This window comes from Eschrichtius robustus, chromosome 4, assembly GCF_028021215.1.
Source record: "Eschrichtius robustus isolate mEscRob2 chromosome 4, mEscRob2.pri, whole genome shotgun sequence".
Classification (NCBI taxonomy): Eukaryota; Metazoa; Chordata; class Mammalia; order Artiodactyla; family Eschrichtiidae; genus Eschrichtius; species Eschrichtius robustus.
Window position 1 is genome coordinate 86,929,050 of NC_090827.1, and position 19,686 is coordinate 86,948,735.

General features: G+C 45.0%; 1 protein-coding gene across 18 annotated transcripts in view; it reads left to right on the forward strand.

Annotated features, from left to right (window-relative positions):
* Positions 1-19,686, forward strand: part of APBB2 (amyloid beta precursor protein binding family B member 2) — a 365,031-nt gene that overhangs the window by 246,627 nt on the left and 98,718 nt on the right. For 15 of the 18 annotated variants that reach the window (XM_068543063.1, XM_068543057.1, XM_068543056.1 and 12 more), the window contains 3 exons: positions 7,866-7,928; positions 8,312-8,397; positions 8,492-8,552. In XM_068543063.1, the coding sequence (XP_068399164.1) occupies positions 7,866-7,928; positions 8,312-8,397; positions 8,492-8,552 (210 nt within the window). The remainder of the gene's footprint in view (positions 1-7,865; positions 7,929-8,311; positions 8,398-8,491; positions 8,553-19,686) is intronic. The other 3 variants (XM_068543062.1, XM_068543061.1, XM_068543060.1) reach the window with 1 other exon arrangement.

The following is a 19,686-nucleotide window of genomic DNA, read 5'->3' on the forward strand; positions in this document are numbered from 1 at the left end:
TCCATCATGGTATTTATTAATACAAAGATCCCTGCAGTGAACCTTTGTGAATCCTGATAACTAAATATTGAAGAGAATTACAGTGGAAAAAGGTCAGAGTTAAGTAATGGCTTTCCTGGAGAAAAGAAGTTTCTTTCCTAACACACGGGCACTTCTGCCTTTTTTTGATCACAGTCTTCTTCTCTTTAAACGACTCATTTTCTTTTACTTTGAGGACATGGAAGGAATTTGAACTGCATCTCTTACCCCAAGGTTTCTCTACATATCTGCCGCTATTATCACCCTTCCCTTCCTGTCTTTAAAAGTAAACAACATCTTCCATTATTTACTTGCTCTTCTCTGGGAGGCAGGAAGACCTACATTCCAGCCACATTCCTGCCGTTACTGGGCTTCAGCATCTCACCCCACCTGGGCCTCAAATTCTCCATCTTTCAAGGGACGGGTTGAGGCGAGCTATAGGCCCCGTTGATAGACCAGGGCCTTGGTTTGTTGGTACTTGGCCCTGATGATCAGATATGTGCTTCAGTTCCACTGAATCACTTAGGATTTTGTTGCTTATCACTGGGTGATTTTGATAACTTTTTATCAGCATAATATTCCTACTCTAAGGGCACATCCCATTCAGTCGATTTATTCGCCTTATGTGAGGTGTGCTGGGGGGTAAAGATGACCCAACACAGCCTGCTTCTCGTGGAGCTCAGCATGAAGTGGAGCCCTCTTCCATTCCTGCCCAGTTACCTCTTGGCATTTCTCCCTGGACCGCAGAGTGGCCTCCCAGGGGCTGAGCGGGCCAGGACGTCCCTGGGCTCTCACTGAGGCACAGAGTTCCTCTTCCTTCTTCACCTGTACTGCTTGGCTCTTGGCATCTCTGTTAGAATCTTTCTCCATTCCAGGGCTCCATCCCCCTTATTGTAACCCTTTACCATCTTCACCCCCAGGGAGTGCCCTGCAACCAGAGAATGCCCGGTTGGGAAGGGGGCATTGGCACCAGTGTCTGTCCGTTACAGACAGGGAAACCGAGGCACAGAGAGGCCAGTGACCAGCAGCCACACTGGCTCTAGAACGCAGGGTTCCCGAATCCTCCTTGAATTCCAGGTCAGAGTTCTTCTCACTTGGCTTCCCTGGCTCCGAGATCTCAGCCTACCTGCTTTCTCTTGGTCCAGAGGTGAGGAACTCAGACTAACTTTGAGATACCATTTCTGTTCAGTGAATCTCTTGTCCTCTGTATGTGGAAGAAATGAAGTTCGTCTCGAAGCCCACCTCCTGAGGCCGAGGCATGGGTGGGGTGAAGCCCAAGGAGGGCATCCCGAGGTTTATGTGGCTCGGATTTTTACTTCTTTGATTAATATGGTAGACTTCCACTTTCATGTTTTCTGCAAAAAGTCTCAGGAAGAACGCGGCACAGGTGGGCTGCTGGCCCTGGGGATAATTACTGGGAAGCAGAGTCCTCTTCTCATCCCGGAGCCGCCTTCCGATGCCCACTGTTGCCTGCTCTGCCCCACCCATGCCTGCTTCCACCCCCTCCCGCTCGCTGCCTAGCCCCCCTTCCCAGGCTCAGACTGTGTGTCCTATGGCCACCTGCCTCACTTGCTCTCCTGGAGTTCAGTGTTTCCATCACATCCCCACGGGTCAGCCTCCCGACTGCTCTTCATGACTTTTTGTGGCTTTCAGGGTATTTTCATAAACGTCACTTCACTTGTCCCCTTCAAGACTCTTCACGCGGCAGAGATGACAGCTATTATGTTTCCCACTTAAGAGAAGAGGTAACCGAGGCTCCGCGAGTTGAGTAACCGGTAGGCAAGTGGCGTCAGGGTGGCAGGATGGTTCCGTTCCTCTCTTCTGTTGCCGTCGTGTTGGACAAAGCCTTATCCCTCCAAGAAACGTGTTGACAGATGTGTAGTTTTTTGAAGTTTCAGAGAGAGGCTCATCCCCAGCTCTTTATTTTTTTTTATTAATTCTATTTATTTATTTTTGGCTGCGTTGGGTCTTCATTGCTGCACGGGCTTTTCTCTAGTTGCAGCGAGCGGGGGCTACTCTTCATGGCGTTGCCCAGGCGTCCCATTGTGGTGGCTTCTCTTGTTGAGGAACAAGGGCTCTGGGCGCACAGGCTTCAGTAGTTGTGGCACGCGGGCTTCAGTAGTTGTGACTCGCGGGCTCTTGAGCGCAGGCCCAGTAGTTGTGGCGCACAGGCTTAGTTGCTCTGTGGCATGTGGGATCTTCCCGGACCAGGGATCGAACCCGTGTCCCCTGCACTGGCAGGCGGATTCTTAACCGCTGCACCACCAGGGAAGTCCCCCAGCACTTTAAATAGACCAATGGGATAGATGTTCTTTGGATCAACATTTTGGTTGTTTGCTTCATGTACATTTTTCCCCCTGGACATCAGGCCATCCACTAAGTCAAAGAACCAAGCAGATTTAAAAGGCAATACATTAAAATCCTAGGGGCAAAGGGATGAGCAGATAGGTAGAGAGGAGAGGAAGGGGAGAGGTGGGGGAAGACACAGACTGCTACGTTCCCAGGTCCGGCAGGTGCTGACACAGATATTAAAGTAGAAGCACTAAGGGTAATCGAGTGTTTAGGGCGCCAGCTTCATGCCTTGTCTCCTTACTCCTCATAAAACCCTATGCATCTGTACGACAGTTGTCATTACCTTTTTACATTTGACAACGCACACAGAGAGGTGAGGGAGCTTGCCCAGGATCACACACCTAATACCTAGTGGAGTCAAGCCTGAATGGAGGTCTGCTGGCCCCTGCCCCTACCCCAGGTTTCACTATGTGTGTATCAGGGCTTGGAGAGCCTTGAATGGCTTCATCTCACTCCAGGGGAGGGCGGTGACATATGCAGCACCTTCTAGAAAATGACTTCTCTTGATAACATTGTCTCAGGTGCTAATAACAGTTGAAGAGAAATGATTATATCTTTGATGCCATTTCTTTGGTCCCTAAATAGAATCTATTTTGACTAATTTGGAAACATGAGAGAAAGCAAAATGTTAAGGGCGAGAAGAAGCTTGTAATATGTCGCGTTAGAAACGCATATTTTATACAGATTTTTCCTGAGCTGGCTTAAAAAAAAAGTAAGTGCCAAATCTGTTGACTCAGCTTCACAAAAGTTTAGGACGGAAGGCTTCCTTACAGTTTGAAAATTTTACATTTCACATTCCAAAGTTCACCAGGGAAGTGTTAGGCGCAGCGCATAATGTTCCCTCTGCATACGCCAGCAGTATTTTTGAAAGTTTATAAACTGGCCGGGAAGCATTTGCTGCTGAAATTTGGCCCAAAGATGATCTCCCCCCAGCCCATCAGTTTGTTCCAAGTTACTTAGATGTTGAATTTTAGAGAGAAGAGGGAGCTACGCAAAATATTGTAATGAATAACTGTTGGCCCATAAGCAAGTCTTACTTAGAATCTTTCCAGCAGGTGTTTCCAAGTTCTTTAAGGATGAGAGTATGGAGGAGCAAGTGGGTCTGAAGCAAGGGAAGGTCGAATTGTTTCTCAGGACCGTGATCTCTTCTTGATCACAATTCACTCTGTTCTTGCTGCATTGCCTCTGGAGTCTGGGAGGGGCCTGAGCAGCTAACTCCCCAGGAGGGGCAAAACCCACGTATTGCATTAGAACCTACGGATTTTCACATACATTTTGAAATAAGACAGCAACATAAAGGGGCCAGTCTGTCATCATTTTACTGAACTTCTTGACCTGATCAAGTAATCATGACATTTTAGAGCTGGCAAGAACCTTTGAGAAGGGCCTAGTGAATGCTACGGCAGTATTTCTCAGCCTGTGAGCCAAGGACGACGGCCAGCATGTCCTCTGGGGCTTGTAGAACATGCTAAGTTTCCTTATTTTTACCCCAGGCCACTGAGCTAGACTCTCTAAGGGTAGGGCCTGAGAATCTGCCTTTATCATAAGCATTCCAGGAAATTCTGAGTGAGTACAAGAGCTGGTCTTCTAGCGAATCTAGTCTCCCTGTTTTTATTTATATGTCACTTCCCCTTCAATTCTTTGGCTTCCCGCTAGCATCTCCTGGGAAGGATTGTTCTCACCCGTCTGCTTTGAAAGCCCTTTAACCTTTATTACATTGTGTCTCTTTGTAGTATTCTTACTTGAGGCATGTCCGCCTCCCTTTTGCGGGGTTGGGGGGGGGGTTGGGACCTGCCCCCCTCATCTTGTGTCCTCGGCACCTGGCACAGTGCCTGGTACGTGGCAATGTTCATTAAATGTTTGCTGAATGAAAAAAAAAAATGTTTGCTGAATGAAGGAATAAACCGACCTTGTAGTGGAGGGAGCTCTTAGTTGACTTGCTGTAGCGGCAGAGCCAGCACTAGAGACCCAGGTCTCCTGATTCTCCTCTAGTTTCTAAATAGTGCTGCTGTTCACAGAGACTAATTTAATTGCACAAGCATTTGTCAGTTTGTCTTCTAGTTAGATTCTTTTTTTTAACTTCTCTGGATTTTATTTGCATGATAAACCATAACTGTTCTTTTGATAGTGTTGCATCCAGCAAAACACGGAAAGCAGTTTTAAAAGAAGGAAAAAATATACACACATATATGGATTCAGTGCTCATTAACATTGACTGGCCTATTCCTTGGAATTCCAGAATTCCAGGTACTCTGCCATTTATCATCAAGGCTGCACATACCAAGGCTCAAGGCTTGACGAAAGAGGATTACGAAGCGTAATTCATAACCCTTTGTAGTCCCTAGGCTCTCAAACATTTTATTCTTACAAATGCCTTAGTAGAGATAAGGACACTGCTGTTCCTGGGCACTTTCAGGCAGCCAGCCCGTGGGCTAAGGGCTCATGTTCTTGACCTCACTCTGTCCACACTCTGGTGGGAAGTCTTCTAAGATCCCAGAAGAAAAATATGGAAGAAGAAAACTCTCAGTAGTCAAGGTTATACAGTCAGATTGATTCCCTTAGTAGGTCATGAGGGTGCCATGCTGAAAGGTCATGAAGGGTCATGGCAGGTGCCGTGCTCCAGGCACTGGGTCAGTCCCCACTGTCTCTGAGGAGCTAGGGCTCCAGGGCTCTCGAGAACCTGAGTGTCATCACCGTAATCAGGATAAGGGGTGCTGCAGGCTGGCCAAGGTCAAGACAAGCACCAGGAGGGTATGTCCCCAGCCATAACTCTGACACTACCATCTCTCAGCTGTGCAAGGCTTTAGCTGCATTGCCTGAGAGATGACCGATTGGAGGTTGTTAGCCATGGAAGATGGTCCCAGTTCTTCCTCTGCTATCCTTTACCTCTCTTTGTGTCTGTCTTCCCTGGGGCACGTTGCTCGCCTGCCTTTTCCTCTTTGATTGTCTTTCTCTTTGTCTCTTCTTTCATCTCTCACTCCCATCACCCAAACTGCAGACTTTCTGTACAACCCAAGCATCTGTGTTGGTGTCTTTTTTCTTTAAATTATTAGCTAAAATGTTGTATTCTCTCTTCTTAATTAAAAAAAAAAATAGATGAATAGAATATATCGTTCTTAACATTTAGGACAAATTGTTTTTGTCCTTCATTGCCCTTGACTTAAAAAATAAAAAGTCACTTAAATGGAGGAGAAAGTTTCTCATCTTCGATGACAATGAAAATTTTAAACATGGGAAGGAAAAAAAGGTCTTTGGCCTGTTCATAGCATATAATGTTAGTTTCCATTTTTATTTGCTTGAGTTTTGTGCTAAAGGGTTTCTTTAGGAATACTTATGTTATTTTAAGGTTTTGCAAAATCACTGTATAGGGCCTTTGTTTATTTAAATCTGTAAAAGGTGATTGTTGGAAGTTTGCCAGCTGACTCATGTCTCCGTAGCATGAGGGCTAGATTCATGCAGTCTTAGAACTATAATCAACTTTTACTTTACAGGGACTCCTACATCCAAAGAGTAAATACATAAAAAAATTTAAACACACACGTATAGAGAAGTGTTTGATAAAATGCCAAAGCCTTTTCTGAATACTTGTTTTAAAAAATGCTCTTCTTTCACTCTTTGTAGTCCTAACACAGTGTCTTTTGGGTACGATTTCTGATATCAGATTCCCTTTGTCAGACACACATGCCTTTTTAAAAATGTCTTCACAAGAGCACAATTATCTTGAATCTTCCTAATTCACCATCTGATTACATTTTCAAAGTTCAACCTAAATGAAAACCAAATAATGCTCACGTGTAAATGATGATGACAATTTGGGACCAAATAGGCTTGTTTTCTTTTTAAAAAAGAAATTTTAGCTTAAAATTTTATTTTGTACTTGATATTTCAAGTCCTTATCGTGAGTGTTTATTAATCCCCCTATGATGGTAACTCTAAACATTTTTCGGTCACTGGCCCTTCTGAAAACAGAAAAGTTGGGGATAAAATGCACTTGCACAAAACCCCACATCCATTTCAGGGGGTTCATAGGTCGCCACAGCTGACAGGTTAAGATTTTCCTGTAATATTTTCTCCTCAGTAAAAACTGAACACTGCTTTTGGGGACGGAGTGAGGAAAGAGGTGAGGGGCTGGACAGCATTCCTGCTCTGTGCTCAGTAAAAGAGATTATTTTAAAAAAATAAATAAACACAGTGGTCCAAGTTCTGTTTTAGTTTGAAAAACTGCAGGTTGGGTGCCTGGTCCAGCAAAGAAAGCAACAATGACACCAACTGTGTAGAAGTGATAATGGATCCAAATTTGCAATGGCCATGCCTTCAGAGAGGCCTTCAGAGCCAAATAAATGCATTTTTCAACACCTGGGACATTTGATCTTCACTGCTTCTTGCTTCAAGTGGCTTTAAAAATTGTGTTGTGTGCAGAAGTTATGGGTCAGTACTACCGTCTCATTTTCAAAGAACTTTAGTTGTAAAGTTACTTAGTGGAAGAGTTTCTCTTATTGATTTATTATTCAAGAAAAGAGATTTTCCTGACAAGTGGAACAAGTTCATAAGGATGTGCCTGGGTGTCTTATTAGTATCATTTATTTCCCCAAATGTCACGTGAAAAATATTTGAATATTCAGTCAATATAGTAGAAAGAAAAAAAATGTTTCCATTGTTGTCCGAGGTGAATAAAGGAAGGAGTTGTTTAGATTTGAAGGTTTATTGTCAGAGGTTGCCCAGCGAGGCAAGGCTTTGCACTTTGTTCTGTAACTATGTTTAGAAAAGCATTTCGTGATCGAATATTAATTTGTGAAGAGGCTTGGGTGGCAAGGAAGTAGAGTTTTTTATGAACAAGAGGAATTTACATTAGATTGTCTAGAGCTATTTTTTATTAGATTAAATCTCAGCAAGATGAGGTCAGGCTGGGTTCTTTGCCCTCCATCATTGCCATTTTTTTCTTTTAAGTGAAAATAATTTGGCCCCCAGCTTTTTTATGCCCTTCGCCATGGACACTCCCATTTCCATCTAGCACATTGACAAACATCATCCCTAATTCCACCTCCACTTCAAGAAAACAGTTCTGTTTGGTTAATAGGAGAGAAAAAGCTGCCTGTGAAATTAGGTACGCTGGGCATTTAATACTTTGAGGCATAGTGTGTGCTTTTAAGACCACATTTAGAAAGTATCGATAACTTCACTGTCTGGTAACAACATTCAGCCATTTGTTTTGGTAAGTAATTAAAGCGCCCTCTCTTTCCTCCTGCCCTAGGCCTCAGGTGTTGATCTAGATCAAGGGAGAGCGAGCTCACATTGCTGCGGTTAGAGTGAATTTGTTCCCTAACCCATCCTGTGAATATCAATGCTAACAACAGTGTCTTGTGTGTGTGTGTGTGTGTGTGTGTTTTCTTTTTTTTTTTCCCTTTCCTTTTCTATCCTTTATTATTTTCTTTCTTTCTTTCTTTCTTTTTTTTAAAATCAATGTGCTTTTTCCCTGTGAATAATTATATGTCTAGAAACAACCATGGAGTGATTTTGCTGTTCTGAATGGGGGAAAGATTAATAGTGACATTTGGAAGGCAAGTATATTGTCAGATTTTAGCTCATTTAATATTTTGTCCTTTTTGCATGGCTGTGGCTGCATCTTCTTTGTGAATATCATGCATTCTGCAGGGACGGAGTGATGGGGCTTCTGGCTAGGGCTGTGGGACTCACACGTGTCGCCTTTTTTGATGTCTCCCATTGTGAATGACTTCAGGCTGATTGCCCCAGGTTCCTGTTGTCTTGTAAGAAGCGGCACTTGGCACCAAACCGGCATCAGCAGCCCATGCATGCCTTTTTCCGCCTAAGCTCACGTACACTCTCTGCCTCGTGCCGGGAGGACTTCTCTCCCCTTTGATATTTGAGGCCATGTAATGGGTCATTCCCCTTTCTACATTAACAGGGATCTCTTTTCCTCCAGGATTTGCACGCAGCCACAGTCAACCCGGACCCCAGTTTAAAAGAGTTTGAAGGAGCAACACTGCGCTATGCGTCCTTGAAGCTCAGGTAGGGCGTTCAGGGCACCTGCCGTAACGTGTGGCTCTGTGCGGCTAGAGATTGCAGTAGAATTCTCAGCCCAATTCTCTGTTTTTCTTTCTAGAAATGCCCCACATGCTGATGACGATGATTCTTGTAGTATCAACAGTGACCCAGAAGCTAAGGTTTGTAAGAAAGTGCTTTCAGCGACCAGGTTAATATCCTTGCATCAAAATAATGACTTTGGATAATGGCCCAGTTTTTTTTTGTTTTTATTTTTTATTTTTTGGCTGTGTCGGGTCTTCGTTTCTGTGCGAGGGCTTTCTCTAGTTGCGGCGAGCGGGGGCCACTCTTCATCGCGGTGCGCGGGCCTCTCGCTGTCGCGGCCTCTCTTGTTGCAGAGCACAGGCTCCAGACGCGCAGGCTCAGTAGTTGTGGCTCATGGGCCCAGTTGCTCCGCGGCATGTGGGATCTTCCCAGACCAGGGCCCGAACCCGTGTCCCCCGCACTGGCAGGCAGATTCTCAACCACTGCGCCACCAGGGAAGCCCAATGGCCCAGTTTTTTACAAACCATCAACCCAGAGCCACTTAGTGAGGAATTATTCCTCAGTCCTCTCTCTTTCCTAATCTCCCCAACAATTAAAGTAAATCCCTCGGCCAAGTTAGGTTTGGGGAGGATTTCTGTAATCATCACGACTCTGCTTGTATCTCACTACATCAGTTCTTCGTGCATCACAATAAGTTAAAATTATCATTCGAACAGGTGGGCTTCAGAAGCCTTTGAAGATAAGCCAGGCTGTGCCTTGCAGTGCCACGGGAGGGGCGGTTGAACAGGTGCCACAGACCCCTCACGCCCACCTCCTCCAGGGCAGCCTCGCACCTGTGCAGAGCGAAAGCTCCTCCTCGTCCCCGTCCTAAACACAGGCCTGTTTCATGGTGGAAAGTGAGAGTGAACTTTCGCTCTGGACTTCTGGTGGGGAACCGGCAGGGCCGGCTGATGGGTATGTGACCAGTACAGTTGCACAGGGCCCTGCGCTGAGAATCAGGGCCCCGTGTTTTTCTGTGCAGTTGCTCTCTTGATGTTCTTCATACTTTTATCTTTGACCCTGTGCTCTGTAGATGAAGTGCAGTGGGGCAACGGAGTGTGCTCCGGGGGGTTGAAGCCTTGGCTTATGCACAGTCCTGCCACCTCCCTACCTCCCCAGTGTTTCTCAGCTGCCCGTTCCCCTGCTCCTTGGCACCTCAGGCCCTGCCACCCTCCCCATCCCTGCCCCCACCCAGCAATTACTGTTGCCTTCCACCCCTGTAGGGGGCTAGGTGTGAGCCTGGGGAGAGTTGATGCCAGGTACACAAACTCCATGGTGTCCCAGGAGGGGACAAAGTAGTGTCCTGCCCAGCTCAGGCGGACAGCACAGCAGTGTGTTCGGCAGGTGATTCAGCGAGGCCCCGCCCACTCCCAGTCCAGGTACCTAGCGTGTCCCGGCACAGGTGTTGCAAACAGAGGGTCACCCATTTGCTGTGGGCTGGGGTGGTGAGTCCACGGGAAAGGGGGATTCTTGGCTCAGGTTCCCCACCCCTGGCCAGGACGTGGTGCATCGGCCAAGCAGCTGATGGTCTGTAGGGGTGGGCAGCCTGTGATGGTCTGCACTCACCCTGTAAGTATCCCCATGCCCGAGAGAGCGTGACATTAAATAACAAGCAAAAAACCCCGTTAGGAGTTGAGAGAGAGAATGCAGAAGAAAGGATAAAGCTTCATGTCTTAATACTTTTTACAGCTTTCTCCCCCCTGCTTTTTGAACATGGGGGCCATGTGTTTTCATTTTACATATTTCATTTTCATTTGCAAATTATGTAGCTGGACCTAGATGTTTTTCTGAATCCCAAAGTAGATCTGTGTCTGTGAATAAAACAGCAGATAGGTTCCTGTAGCAGTAGTTAAGTGGGGAACACCGTGCAGGTTCAAAACCTTGGCTCCCTGGCCAGAAGCTGCCACATTGCCGTTGGTCCTGTAAGAATCCCAGGGCTTCTCCGTTGCTCCTAGTTTGCTCAGCTTCATTCTAAGCACAGCCTGATCAGGTTAAGGCTGCTCCAGAGCCAGCCGTGTTCTGAACAAGTTCTTGGTTGGCCGCTGACACCCTGGCCTTTAAAGATAAATCTTACGGCAAGGAAGGGAAGGGACGCAGTAAAACAGGAAGGCAGGCTGTGAATAATTTGCTTTGCTACCAAGTGTTTTATAAGGGCTATCAGCAAAGACTGGAGGAGGAAGGGCGAGCAGCAGCAATATTTTTCTCCACCCGGAAGGGCTGGGCCAGTGATGTCTGTAAAGCTGAGTGTGAAATTGACAAGAGTGGGCCGGAAGGGTGATGCATGGAACGGAGATTGAATGGGTGGCAGGAATAGGAGGTAACTGAGCTGTTACCTAAGAGGGTGCTTTCTCTTTTTCCCTCTCAGTTGTATTGCTGACTGAATTCTTGATCTACCACTGTTCTGTTCCCAACGTGTCTATTCTAGCACCTATTAGGAACTTGTTTATGTTAATAAGGAGGCTCAGCTTTCTTAGAAGTAACTAAAGTTGTACTTAGTTCTAAACAAAAAAGCATGTGTATTGTATTATTTATTTTATATCCTTCTTTGTTCTATAAAAGATCTGAGGAGACTTATGAAAGCACTTACAAGCCACAGAAAACATAAGGGAAGAATCAGTGCATCTGTCTGTACTGGGACAGTAGATGGAGTTAGGACAGATCAGACTGGGGAGAAGGAAAAAGCATAGGACTTTTTTTTCAGAGCATAGGACTTGGCATAGTTAAGAAAATGGACCTTTGGGTCCATTTTTGTACCTCCAGGTGATTATTTATACTGAGGACTCTTACGGTAAACGGCATGAATTCCTGTAAGGGCATCTCAGAATCTTGAAAAAACTTCTGCAAACTACACGTGCTTCTAACTGCCCCCATCCCACCCTAGATTCTGAAGGTGTCCCGTGCTATAGAAAGTCACTGTCACTCTTGAGGACCCTATGTCTGTCGGGAGGGGAAAAGGGTGTCAGAACCCTGCTTTCTATGAATCCCACTGTGCATGAGGTAAAAGCATCTCAGTTCCTTATGGAATATAATGGTTTTTCTAGTGCTCTGTTATAAAATAATTGTAATAATGAATATTTATTGAGTGCTAACATTTTGCCCGGCTTAGTCCTAAAGACTTCATTGCTGTTGACTCTTTTATTCTCACGGAAATTCAAGGGGCTGACTGTCATTATTGCAGATGAGGAAAATGAGGCATAGAAAGTTGAACAGCTAGTTCAATAGTAGAGTCAGGATTTGCATCCAGGCCATTTGGCTCCAGAGCCCATGCTCACTAGACTGTCCAAAAAAAAGTCTCACCTGGAGCTTCATTTAGGGGCCACCATCAATTAATGTGATCCGTGCCCTCAACAATACTCCAGGTTTATGTAAAGACACATAGAAATTTGGATTTTGCTCATTGGAAGCAAAGGACAAACCCATTTCAAGTAAATTGGTGGAGGATTTTGACAGCGTGGACCAGCTTTCCGGTCTGACTTGAGGCAGAGATGAACCCTAGACTCTAGAAGTGGAATGGATGGGCCGCAGGTTTTTTCAGACCATCCCTTAGTGGTGTAAGTTCAACCAGGCTTATGATAAACGCTGGGCCAGAACAGGAGGAAGCGGGGGCTGGAGTGGAGCTCATCTGTGTGTCTGGCGATTGGCCAAGCTGCCCACTTTAGATACCCCACACAGATGGCGTCCCTTTGGGGAAATTGAGTCTTGCTGTGCTTCTCTGGAGGCAAGTCTCTCCACCTCCTGATGGAAGCGGGCCAAGGGAAACCCTGCAGGGAAGGCTAAGGTGATCCTTCAGTGCTGTTTCTAACAGCACTAAACGAAATTATTTTTTACAAATTTGGAACAAGTCCATTGGTTTAGAGCTGACTTTGATGAGGCCACCTTGGAGGTATTCCCCATCGCCACCACCCTCTGGCTTCTCCCATCTGCCCCCTTAGTCACTCCTCGCCTGTTTAATGCTGCCTGGGGCACCTAAGCAGGCAGAAGTGGCAAGATCTAGGTTCCCAGATGTTCAAGCTTTCGATAGATCTAAAGATATCTAAAGGGTATCTTTAGTTAACCCTTTCCATTCTTTCAGTTTTCCAAGGACTCAGGAACTGAGTGCCCCGCAAAGAAGCAGAGGGTATCCTTTCTTTAGGAAACAAAAATATTTAATTTCATGTATGATGGAATTCTAAATATAGTCCCCGAGGAATGATTACTAAAAAGATTATTATAGAAAATGTCTTCCTTACTCCCTCAGTGAAACTTAGATGCTGGAAAAATAAAAGTCATTTTTAGACTATCAGGATATGAATCCTTCAGAATTCTCCCCAGCCACTCTGAGTCAGAGCATCTTGATAATCAGTTGTTCAGTGAAACATCTAAGTAGCAACATAAATGAACTCTTCCCCCCATGCCACCCCACCCCTGCAAAAGCAAAGTATTTTTATAACTCTGACAGTGTTTTATGAGCCTACCTAACTTTATATACAGTAAATATTTTTTTAGTTGATTGCAGTATGTGCATGAGTTTGTATATAATTCTGAGCTCTTTAACTTTTATTTTAAAATAATTATAGATTTATAGAAAAGTCACAAAGATATTGAGTTCCCATATACCCTTCACCTATGTTCCCCTAATAGTAACATCTTCATAATCACGGACAATTATCCAAACTAAGAAATTAATATTGATACCGTATTATTAACTAAAATAGGCTTTATTCATTCACATTTTCTCATTTTTTCCACTAATATCCTTTTTAGGACCTAATCTAGGATACTACATTGCATGTACTGAGCTCTTTAAAGATTACTTCACGTATTCCTTTCCATAATTCTCAGATTTATCATTCTTAATTCCATTATAATATTCCATTTAATTAATAGCACCATAATCTGTCTAGGTACCCAGTGGCCATAGGAACAATTTCCAGTGCTACAGGGCAGAGTCACAACTTCATAAAAATAGGTGGCTTTTTTTCTTTTAAATCATTGCTTTGGTACAGGTTGCTAAAACCGGTATTACCGGGTCAAAGGCTATCAACTTATGGCTTCTGTCACTTACTGCAAAACTGCTTTTCAGAAAAGGCTACGGCAGCGTATAATTCCATCTGTAATACCCTAGAAGACACCTTTGTCCACTGCCCATTATTCTTTAGGCTTTGTCATTTTTACTTATTTACCTTATTTTGTTGCATGTGAGCTACTACCTCCTACTTTAAAATTCCCCCCTCTTAAATTATCATCAACATAGGACATTTGTTTTGGTAGTTACAAAACCCTATGTTTATTATGAAACTCCGTGTTTCTGTCCTTTCTTGGCTGTCTTTTGCCCTTATTTTTCTTTTTTTTCTAATAAATTTATTTTATTATTTTTGGCTGCATTGGGTCTTTGTTGCTGCGTGTGGGCTTTCTCTAGTTGTGGCGAGCAGGGGCTACTCTTCGTTGCGGTGCGCAGGCTTCTCATTGCAGTGGCGTCTCTTGTTGCGGAGCACGGGCTCTAGGCACACGGGCTTCAGTAGTTGTAGCACGTGGGCTCAGTAATTGTGGCTCGCGGGCTCTAGAGCACAGGCTCAGTAGTTGTGGTGCACGGGCTTAGTTGCTCCATGGCACCTGGGATCTTCCCGGACCAGGGCACGAACCTATGTCCCCTGCATTGGCGGGCGGATTCTTAACCACTGTGCCACCAGGGAAGCCCTGCCCTTATTTTTCTATGCATTTTTTAAATAAAAATTTTATTTTGGAATAATTTTGGATTTACAGAAAAGTGACAAAGATAGTACAGAGAGTTCCTGTATACCCATCACCCAACTTCCCCCAAGGTCCTATCTTACATAACCATAGTACACTTGTGAAAACTAAAAAAATGAAGAGGGATACAAAACTATTGCCTACACACTTCATTCTGATTTTACCAGTCGTTCTTCTAGGTCCTTTTTCAGTTCCAGGATCTAGCTCAGGACAGTACGTGGTGTTTAGTCCCTCTGCATGTTTAAATTCAAAACTTTGTTATTGTAATCTTGAAGATTTTTTCTAATTATTTTTTTTCTCTCTCTGTCTATTTTGCGTCACTGCTCCATGTGAAATGTTTTTAAATGTCTGCGTGTACAAGCTTTTTGTAGATAGTTGCCTCTTGTGCCTCATTTGTCAAGAAGGCAATTTCTAGTCATGTCTGGGCGGCCAGGTAGCTTGCACTTCTGAATCCCCACGATTCTGCACTCTGCCCCCTGGGCTCATCCTACTACCTTAGAACCCTAATTTAGCCCTTTAAAACGTTCCTTTTCTCATGGCATGTGGCTTATTGCTGGCCAAATGCTTGACTAGAATGATTAACCCTAAAATAAAAGCCAGTTATAATTAAATTGTAGAAAACTGAATGCTTTGAAAAATATGTACGAATTCCTTAGAGTGCTTTCCTCTCCTTTGTGTTCGCTATGCTCAGACTTCTGTAAAGGAAGTGTTCTGCCATCTTGTGGACAGTATTAAAATTACGTCCCTAAAGAAATCAGCATTTCATGTGAAATCATTGAATTGCTTAAAGCTAGAAGTGACATTAAAGATGATCGAATGGTCCTCCTTTACAGGTGAAAAAGTGAATCCCAGAAAATTTGTGTGCATAACTTTCCTAGGGTCCCACAGTTAGTGGTGGAGATGGCATTCAAAGGTGGGTCTCCTGGGCCTCTGACCAGGCGTCAGAGTGTATAACAAATCATTTTCAGGATATTTGTGAGGAGAAGTAATTAGAACTGCTTTCAGAACACTGTTCTTCGGAATCCACAACAAGGGAACTGGGTAAGGAAGATTATTCTTTCCCAAGCATTAAATTCTCTGGGTTTCAGCTTCCTTGGCTGTAAGATGATGTGTTATCATCTCAGAAGTCACTTCTGGTTCTGAGAAATTTTCAGATCTGAAATGAAGTGAGCAGTCTTGATCTATGGTGTCTGGAGATGAAATAGTTCAGTCTGGTCTATCTCCAGATCTGGAGAAGGAAAGAAAGAGTAGTTTGAGCCCAGGGCTGGAGAGAGGGAGCTGGCTCCCTTTTCTGAACACACGCTCTGCCTGCGCCCTGCACTATGCTAGGCACCTACATGCAATTTTCCTGCAAACGCAAGGCACCGTGGTTGTTGCCCCCATATTACAGATAAGAAACTGGTGCTTTGAACAGGTTAAATAATTCATTTTATCACACAGCCAGTAACTGGTGGAGCTGGGACTCAAACCTAGTTGCATTTGACTCCAAGGTCTAAGGGAGCGTCGTGCCCACCCACTCCCAGGGATCGTTTCCCTAAGCTTTATGGTCACTGGCTGCCTGGGTGTCTGAGGTGGAAGTAGCAGGGATGTCAGAGGTAGGCAGGGTGGGGGGAACTGGAGAGTCATTGCTTGAGGAAAGACTCCCCCTTCCTTTCCAGCGTCTCCCAGATGGTCCAGTCCTTGGCAGTGCCTTCAAACTTGCCTGCCCATATTGACAGATTCAGGTTCAGTTGTTCTGGGGCCGGACAAGGTACTGCAATTCTGCCAAGCTCTCGGGTGCTGCTTATGCTGCCGGTCTATACACAACACGTCAAGCAGCAACAGTAAAAAGTTTGAAATCAGATAAATAAGGTGTCATTTCTGTGCATCCTCTACAGTCTTCCTACACAGTACCTCCCAGTTCTGTCATGGCCACTTGCAGCCAGTTCCCAGCTGCTCGGGGATGTCTTTCCCAGGCACTGGTTTTCGTGAAAGCTTTGCTTGTCTCTGTCCTCTTTTGTTACAACCTGCCCCAGATGGAGAGAAAAGAGAAAGAGGTGATACACATCAGTTGGTCAGTAGGTTTGATAGTGGAACGTCCTGAAGTGAACGGCGAATGAACATGAGATTCTAATATTCATCTGTAAGCTTTATTTATCTGTGCCCTCCCTTGGTTCCTATTCGCATAGATTTTCCTGAAGTAATCATATTAGTGGCTACTGACTAGATTAGCACTAATAGATAAACAGGAAGGGGTAGGGAGTATCTTTTCTCATTCAGATTTATTTCTGGTCTATGTAGCAAATTCGTTACCATTACTTAGCATTTGTATGGGATTTTTATGTTTGCATGTAGTTCTTAGAATTGATTTTTGTTCATGTGGCACGGGTTTTTTTCTTTCAGAAATCCTGATCTGTATGAGAAGTTTGGGTTTGATTTCTGTTGTTGATTCATTAATTGAGTCAAAAACATTTATTGAATGCTTAATGTTAAAGAAAAGCTGTGTGTTACAGTGGCTAAGAGCATGGACTCTGGGCCCCGACTGCCTTGGTTCAAAGCCAGCCTCTGCTACTTACTTAGCTGGGTGACCTTGGGCAAGTTACTTAGCCTCTCTGTACCTCAGTTTCCTCATCTAGAGAGTGGGCATAATAATAGTACCTACCCCACAAGGCTATTAGTAAACATTAAGTGAATTGATATAAACATAAGATCTATGTCAAGTGCTTAGAACCACCTCTATCATAGTTTATGCATTAGACGTTATGACTCTTCTCTTACAGGGAGGAATGGATATGTCCCCTGCCTTCACGGGGCAGACAACAAACAGGGAAATTCAGTGCACTGTGCTAAGTGCTGAGCTATCATGTCCTGGATGCTGAGCCGGGGACACCTATCCTGGCTGGGAGTAAGGGGTGGCATATGGTTTTCCAGAAGGAGATGATGCCTAAACTAATGCGTGTACTTGCATTGCAACGGGATTTAGTGATTCTCTCCCGAAATGTAAATGTAAGTGCTCAAGATTAAAAAATAATGTTACATGTAATTTTGTGTTCATTTTCAGCAAATGCTTTTAGGAACAGATCTATTAAGATGAGGCCCACCCATATTTGTCCAATACTGCAGATAATATTGTTTCTGTCATCTGTTATTGTGTACACATGTTACAGACTATGCCCAAACTTGGTAGCTTAAAACAACCATTTATTTTGCTCCTGAAATAAATTTTGTGGGTTCAGGAATTTGGGAAGGGCTCAGTGGCGCAGTTCCTTTCTGATCCACATGGGGGCATCTGGGGGTAGGTGGGGCTGGAGAATCCACTTCCAGGACGGCTTCTTCACTCACGTGCCTGGTGGCTCAGTGTTCCTTGGCCACTGCCTCTCTTCATGTGGCATCTCATCCTCCAGGGCCTCTCCATGTGGCTTGGAGTTCTCACAGTGGTGGTCTCTGGGTAGGCAGGTGTACTTCTCACATGGTGTCTGGCTTCCAAGAAGCAGGAAGCTTCCTGAAGCCACCAGGTGAGACAAGGCTGTTTCAGGAGATGGCACCCCATCACTTCCACCCTGTTCTGTTGATCAGAGCAGTCACAGCCCAGACCCAAGGGTGGAGACACGGACTCTGCCTCTTGAGGGATAGTGTCAAGGTCATACTGCAGAGAGCATGTAGGATAAGGGGGAGAGGGTGCTTTATTCCTGCCATCTTTGGGACATACAGTCTGTGACAGATGTTATTCTCGCATTTTAGTTATTCAGCGAAAACGCCCTTAGTGAGGGGCATAACTGTCAACACAGTTGAATCAAGAAACCGAGGCACAGAGCCAATGACGAACATACCAAGTCCTGGCAGAATGAGATTTCATCCTCCCATGAACGGCTTTCAGGTTGACATTCACAAAGAGAAAATAAGGACCATCTCATTCAAGCCTTAGGAGAGGTGGAAGGAGCACAGAGCAGCAGAGTTACCTGCCCGAGAGTGTATAGCTGGCCTGGGAAGAGCAGGACTCAAGCCAGGCTCCTGAGCCTGGTCCAGTGTGCTTTTCCATTGAGCAGGGCGACACTCACTGCCTCTTGGACACTGAGCCATTGGCCTTCGATACTCATTTTGTCTCCGGGCCCAGAGGCCAGCTTTTGTGTTTCTAAAACTGTTTTCCTCTGTTTATTTGCCAACATGACCACGCATAATGCCGTGTTTCTGGCAGAGCCACGGCTCCCTTTCCCTTATTAACTTCTGGTCACTACGCTTGCCTGAATGAGCAGTTGAGGAATTGGCAGCCATGCGAGCCCCCGGGTTTTGAAAGGCACTGTTGAAACGAGCTGCATTGTTATCCAACTGCTGGCAGCTGCTCCCTGTGGTGGGCAGATGCCTGGATGGCTAATTAAGGAGAGGCACACTTCCTTCTTCCCTTGAAGGAAGGAAGCAGGAAACAGGTGAGGTGATGGGCGGCCCCCAGCAGCAGTGGTGGTGGAGGTGGGCATCCTGAGAGCGCAGGGGCAGCAGATGTGTCAACCTGACCCCGTGAGATCCTGGCAGAGAATCCTGGGCCGTGGGTGTTCTCAGAGCTGAGCGGCCTCAGGTAGAAGCAGCAGCAGTGGTACCTTCATCGAGCAGGGCTGGGTCCTCTAGGAAGAGCCAGTTGGTCGAGCCCTGGGGGTCCCGAGGCTGGCATTCCGAGGCTGCCCAGAAACTTGACAACACGTACCAGGCGTCCTCTTCTCGGGGCTGTTGCCTGAGAACTTAATGCCGGTGCCAGTACTGAGGTTGTACTGTGAACATTTCTTATTTATTTGCAGTTAATGACATTGATAGAGAAATGATGGCTCCTCCTACAGGACTATTAGAATAATTGAGACACTGAGCCATTTTCGTGAAGCCACGCTGTCCCCTCACCCCTGTGCCTCCTACTTAAAATCTCATTGAAGTGTGAAGCCACAACGATCAGAGCCTGAGTTCCTCGTCTGCTCCAGGCTCTGGTGCTTCTAAGGAAATGGTTTTAATAGTCAGGTTTGCATATTTTCAGTCTCTAAATTGACATGAAGTGTGACAGCTCTCAACAGTTGTCTGTAACCAAGCCATCCATCCACTCATTCTACATATATTTATTCAACAACAATGGCATGCAAGGTGAGATAATCAACCAGACCGAGGAGAGGAGCAGAAGAAAGTAATACAGCAGAGAAAATGGCAATCCCATTTAAGAATGGCAGTTACAGTGTTACTAGACTTGAGAAAGAGACAGTTTGCATCTGTATGTGGAATTTCAGTTGCTTCCTGTTGAAGGAGACATTTGAGATCAGTTCACTGAGCATAATCCATAAATAATTTAAATTGACAACCTAAGTGTTCGTTAGCAGATGGATGGATAAAGGAGATGTAGTGTGTATATGCAGTGGAATATTATTCAGCCACAAGAAAGAAAGCTTGCCATTTGTGACAAGCTTTGGACACGAATAGACCTTGAGGGTGTTATACTAAGTGAGATAAGTCAGACAGAGAAAGACAAATACTGTATGATGTCTCTTATATGTG